Raw genomic sequence first — 6,720 nt, forward strand, 5'->3', positions numbered from 1 at the left:
TCCTAAGTGTTTATAAGTTACAAAGGAGACATTATATATTGGATCATATTTTTCTCCTTATTGAAGTGGGGAGGACTTAGAGTAGTTGGTTTTTATTAGTAGGAATGAATTTTATTTTCGGTTTATCAAAAGCTAAACACATGCATGAATATTATATACCTAAGACTGCTACTCTTTAATTCCAGTTTTCATGGGAATAACTTTTGAATCCTTGATTAGAATTATAATCCCATTTAGATCAACTTTCACACCTTTATATTCTTAGTGTGAAGTATTTGATTTTAGTTACCAAGCTATAATGTTTATAGCCAGCCATTTTAGCTTCCTACCTCTTGCTGGTAAGTGCTTTTTAAAAATCTCTTAAGACATTTATATGCATAAATTAATTCCTTGGAAGAATTCACGTGAAGCTGTAAATTGTGGTTGTCTTTGGGGACTTGAATGGGTAAGAGACTTCATTTTTTAGTCTTGGTAAAATATTTTAGGGAGATGTATTCTAAAATTATTTGAATATTTGGTGGGTTTTTTTTCTTGCATTTTAGCCATGATGAAGATGAAATTCGACCTGTGCAACAACAGGACCTGCATCGGGCAATTGAAAAGATGAAGAAATCAAAGGATGCAGCATTTCAGAATGTTTTAACACACGTTTGTTTAGATTGAGAGTAAAGATAATTTGTACAGTTCAATGTGATCCAGTTTGGTGTGCCCTCTTACCATTAGTGGAAATAGAACAGAAGGAGGAGTGTTCTTTAAACAGTGAGGGAGTTACATGTTCATGACACTGGTTTTATACTCTGAATTCTAAGTTATTGAGATATAGTTGTTATATAAATGGTATTACTACTTGTGGAAAATCATGAGGAGGAACAATTTAATTAGTCTGAGTGTGGGTGCTTGTGTTTGACCTCTTTAGCCATATGTTGCAGCCTTATAGCATCTAAGCTGGTCTTAAAGTAACAAATGATTTGCTGAGTCATTAGTGAGAATTGGGGACGTGGCTAAGTGCTGGTTTCTAGATATGTGAGTGTGTGTGTGTGTGTGTGTGTGTGTGTGCGTGCGTGCGTGCATGTGTGTATATTAAATGTATATATTCACACATTTTATATTGACATTCTGTAAATAGGTTTGAATACAGAAACTTTTTTTTACTCCAACTACTGAATCAAAAAGTACCGAATAGCATATCTCAAAACTAAGGTTAATGGTTGTGTCTAAAAGGTACAGTGATTCAGCCATTTCTAGTTGTCACTTGTTTCAGTTGTTGTTTGTGTTTTTTTGTGTTTTCTGAGGTGAGTGTTTCTCTGCACTTGAAGTTGGAGTCACCGCATCAGAGGCTTAGATGTGGCTCAGTTATGGTTGTCAGGGTAGTCAGATAAAAGACTTGCTCAGCGGTCAGCACTGAGTGCTTGTCAGCCCCTTGGGTGACCAGAACTGACTTCATCTCCTCTGCAAGCACACTGAGTAGAGACATTTTTTTAATTGATACATGTGAAGGTGGACTGAAAGCCTTTCAGAAGAATGGCTTTGAAAAACCTCAGTGCCATTCAGTACATGTATGTGACTTTCCTTTTTTCATTTAATGTAACAGTTCTGTTGTAACCATGGTTTATTAGTATTATTTTAAAATTATATGTTCTTTAATTATGGTCACATATAATTTGGTCATCAAAAATGAAATGATAGTTTAAAACAACTAGCTGTTACTAAATGCTAAAAATACCCATTTTGTAATTTTAATTTTTTTTCTTAGCATATTATAAATTATGCCCTACTTAGTACAGATATGCACAGCAGAATCCCCATATTGTATCTGTAGTCATTTGATGCTATGTGCACAAAATATGACACTTTTTTTGTCCAAAATTTCATTAACCAGAATTCTGTTATAGGCACTTAAACATACAGCATGAGGAAAATGGCACAATATGATCTTGAGGTGCCTTCTGAATTTTTGTTTTTATTGTATTTCTTTGAAAATTCTCAATCTTAATTCATGAGCTACTGGATTAATTTCTTTGATAATAAGTCTCTCACTAGAACCCATTGGATAGTTTGTTCTTCATTCGTTCTTTGAATGGTGGGTGGGGTAGAGGTTCAAGTTTTGAAAAATTGTGAAGATGATTGAAAAATTGAATGCAAAACATAAGATACCAAAAATAAAATATTTCGTCTCCATTTTTAATAACTATATTATACTATTATTTTATAAATATGTAATAAAGAGGTCCCTCTTAATTGAGTTTTCTCTACTTACTCCTTTGTCTTTTTCAGTTATGTAAAATTTTCTGGGGTTGTTTTGGTTTATAAAACTTGCCCTTGGACTGTTTTCATCTTGCCGTGTAACTTTTATAGCATACATTCTAGTATATAACCATTATTTTGTTTTAGTATGAATTTCAGTAGTCATTTAATTTTAATCTGATGGCATACTGATCAAAAATAGGAGCGACATATCTCTCTTCATGTCCTTTCTTTTTATCTTCTTTTAAATTCAGAATATCCGATAGTAGTAGTTAAATTTATCATAGTTTGAATCATCAAATGAAGTTAGAGAAATACACTAAAGCCAACAACACATGACTCATCTAGGCATCTTAATATCTTAAAGTAATTGAGGAAACTTTACTATATGATTTTAAGGAACATTTAGTGTTATATAATATATCCTTTGCTGTAGACATATTTGATGTAAGCTTTTGGCATGCATTGGATTCTAGGTTCTAAGGTATTTCATTTTGGCTAAAAGTTAAAAGTACTGGATCTAGAGTTAGACTGCCTGAGTTTAAATCCAGGCTCCCTATTAATTAACTGTGTATAGTTGGACTAGACACGTAACTTAATGAGACTCAGTTCCTCATTTATAAAATGGAGTGACAGTGGCACTCATCCTATAGGGTGTGTAATGAGATGATGTATGGAAGGCACGTAGCATAGTGCCTTCCATAGTACTGTTCAGATGTTTGCTGTCACATTATTTTATTGCTTTTACACACTGATGTACACATCTGTTTGACCAGGCTCAATTTTTAAGCATTCTCCATGCTTAAACTATTTCCATGATCCCTAGATCTCTACTCTAGGGATTGAGATGAAATGATCACCTGTGATGTTTCTCTAAAAGCCTCATTGTTGGAAGACATCTGGTAAGTCTGATGTGTTTCAAACTATTCCCTGGCCTTTTTAAAATAGAGTTTAGAAACTCAGTATTTCAGTCAATTCAGTATCTCCTTTCCAATTTATCTCCTTTCTCATTCAACCCTGCACCTGCAGGGTGATGCAGAACTCACTGTGTTATCAATAGCTGGATTGGAGTAATGTAAATATTCTATATGACCACAATAATCTAACATTACTTAGTAGCTATAACTTGAAGGTTTGGAGTCGAGGATGTCTCAAGCTTTGAGTGTGCCTAAATAAAAATGGTAGGAATTTCGTTGGTAGGAATTTTTCTTTTTTAAACTAGAATTGATTTATTTGTGGACAAATGTTACAGCTTCTTCTGGATAAAGGAAATGAATTCGATGATGTATATTTTATAATTCTCTTTTTAGCTTCTCTTAAGGTCAATGTCAGAATATTGAATAGAATTCTGATACGCTAAGCATATATCCTGCGTGACTAAAATCCCAGCACCAACTGGAAGCCTCAAATAAAGCCATAGAATCATTCCATTTAGAGCTGACAGAATATTTAGAGAGCCTTCATTACTGAAATTGTTATAAATTTAGTTACCAAAGATAGAGTTCCCTAATCGTCTCAAAAGTTACAGCTCTCTCTCTCTCTCTTTTTAATTGAAGTATAGTTGATGTGCAATGTTGTGTTAGTTTCAGGTGTACAGCAAAGTGACTCAGATATAGATATATGTGTGTGTGTGTGTATATATATAAATATATATAAATCTTTTTTATATATTTATGTATTTTATATATATATAAAATCTTTTTCAGATTCTTTTCCATTATAGGTTATTATAAGATTTTGAATATAGTTCCCTGTGCTGTACAGTAGGTTCTTTTCTTTTTTCTTTTCTTTTTTTAACATCTTTATTGGAGTATAATTGCTTTACAGTGGTGTGTTAGTTTCTGCTTTATAACAAAGTAAATCAGCTATACATATATATATATCCCCATATCTCCTCCCTCTACGTCTCCCTCCCACCCTCCCTATCCCACCCCTCTAGGTGGTCACAAAGCACCGAGCTGATCTCCCTGTGCTATGCGGCTGCTTCCCATTAGCTATCTATTTTACGTTTGGTAGTATATATAAGTCCATGCACTCTCTCACTTCATCCCAGCTTACCCTTCCCCCTCCCTGTGTCCTCAAGTCCATTCTCTACGTCTGTGTCTTTATTCCTGTCCTGCCCCTACGTTCTTCATAACCTTTTTTTCATTTTTTATTTTTAGATTCCATATATATGTGTTAGCATACGGTATTTATTTTTCTCTTTCTGACTTACTTCACTCTGTATGACAGACTCGAGGTCCATCCACCTCACTACAAATAACTCAGTTTCGTTTCTTTTTATGGCTGCGTAATATTCCATTACAGTAGGTTCTTGTTGTTTATTTTATATATAGTGTGTATATGTTAATCTCAAACTCCTGATTTATCCCTCCCCCCACCCTTTCCCCTTTGGTAACTGCAAGTTTGTTTTCTCTGTCTGTGCGTCTGTTTCTGTTTCGTAAATAAGTTCATTTGTATCATTTGTTTTTTAGATTCTACATAGAAGTGATATATTTGTCTTTCTCTGTCTGACTTCACTTAATATGATAATCTCTCAGTCCATCCATGTTGTCAAAAGTTACAGCTCTATGTACATGTATAGGTGAAAATTCTGTCCAGGTCATCATGTTCATGAAATTGTATTGAGGAAAAGATGTAAGGGTATACACATTGTTTTATTGTGCTTCACAAATAGTGCTTTTCTTTTTTTTTTAAACAAATTGAAGGTTTGTGGCAACCCTGCATTGTCAGATGATGGTTAGCATTTTTAGCAACAAAGTATTTTTTAAGGTATGTACATTGTTTTTTTAGACATGATGCTGTTATATACTCAATAGACTACAGTACAGTGTAAACATAACTTTTATGTGTACCGGGAAACCAAAAAATTTGTGTGACTTGCTCTACTGAGAGATTTGCTTTATTGCAGTGGTCTGGAACCAAACCCACAGTATCTCCAAGGTCTGCCTGCATAGCACAGATGCCAAAAGCAAATGAGATCAAACCTTAAAAAAACCACTTAGCATGTGAGTAAAAATAAAACCTCCTTCGTTAACACTGGTGTGAATTTCACACTGTTAATACTAACACCGCATAAGGGTCTCATTACCAAAACACTGAACTGGGAGTATATTTTTGTGGTTGTCTAATATCTACTGTTATAAATCTGCTTGAGAACAATTTTAGACAAAAGCTTGTTTGCTTTGAGATACAGTTTCCGTGAATGTTAGTGCTGCTGTGGAATGCATCAAGGACACAGGTTTGTGAATCATGACAGCTCAGTTTTAAAACTAGAGCCAAACGTTGAAATAATTACCAACATGCAAGATTTGGAGCTGAGAATAGAACACAGTGGAGTATGCCTCACTGCCCTGAAGGGACATAGCTTCCAGAAATTCTAAGAATGACCAAGATACTCCAACAGGGGATGGTAATATATCATCCAGTAAACAAAGTCCTTTTGCAGACATGTCTGAGGGAGATGAGCATTGTCTACCGGGCCACAGTCATAGCCTTGTGAAGAGTACCAGTTAGGGTTCCATTGCAGGCAATCAACCCTAGCTGACCTAAGCAATAAAGGATTTATTTGAAGGATATGAGGAGCTCTTAAGATCAGAGGGAAGCTGAAGAACTGGACTTAGGTTAGGAACTCTGAAAGCTCCAGAAGTTTTTTTTAACAGGAATTGCTTAAGAATCTTGCTTTTATTCCTCTACTGGATTAAATGAACTCCAGATGTTTATCTTTAAATTGCCCCATTCAAGATTCAAAATCCTGGAAGTGTGCAAAGCCAGGTCAAAAATCACCTCCTGGCAGTTCTGGAGCTTTGAGAGAATGACCCTTCAGGAACTCCTTTGGCTTAAATGGTTTGAGAGCAAAAGTACACTTGACCCTTGAATGACACAGGTTTGAACTGCATTGGTCCACTTATCCTCAGACTTTTTTCAGTAGTAAATACCACAGTACTACACAGTCTGCGGTTGGTTGAATCTGCAGGTTCAGAACCACGGATACGGGGAACTGTGGATACGGAGGGCCGACTATAAGTTATTCGGGGATTTTTGACTGTGAAGAGAGTCGGCACCCCGAACCCCTCCGTTGTTCAAGGGCCAACTGTATCTGGATTTACTGGTCAACTGCAAAAGGAGAGTGGGGTTTCATCCAAAGAAAATTGAGTATTGTGGAGAACGTGGCTAGACAAGAAAGTGGTAAATGACCAGCTGGTCACACGAGGCCAGTACTGCCAAGGGCAGTGTTATGACTCAGGTGGGCATGCCGGACATACGAGCAATATACATTACAGTTTGTGTGGACAGGCCTTTAGGGACTGTTTTGTCCAGTCCCATAAGCTTTACCACGTGATGATGGATTGCTACTTGGCATGCCCAACTCTGCAGCCAGGTGATCACTTTTTAACTTGTAATTTATGTTGTTCCAGATAGTAGGTGTAAAACAGAACAGTGGAGACTGAAGTATAATATGGGTTTTTGTTTTAT

The 6,720-nt window shown here is 35.8% G+C and overlaps 1 protein-coding gene across 3 annotated transcripts in view; it reads left to right on the forward strand.

Moving 5' to 3' along the window:
• ATAD1 (ATPase family AAA domain containing 1) overlaps positions 1-2,256 on the forward strand; it is a 54,351-nt gene extending 52,095 nt beyond the window's left edge. For all 3 annotated transcript variants that reach the window (XM_082423885.1, XM_082423886.1, XM_082423887.1), the window contains one exon: positions 543-2,256. In XM_082423885.1, coding sequence (XP_082280011.1) covers positions 543-663 — 121 coding nt within the window. In that variant the 3' untranslated portion in view covers positions 664-2,256. The remainder of the gene's footprint in view (positions 1-542) is intronic.
• The last annotated feature ends 4,464 nt before the right edge of the window (positions 2,257-6,720 follow it).

Source organism: Balaenoptera physalus (genome assembly GCF_965194825.1).
Source record: "Balaenoptera physalus genome assembly, chromosome: 14".
Classification (NCBI taxonomy): domain Eukaryota; kingdom Metazoa; phylum Chordata; class Mammalia; order Artiodactyla; family Balaenopteridae; genus Balaenoptera; species Balaenoptera physalus.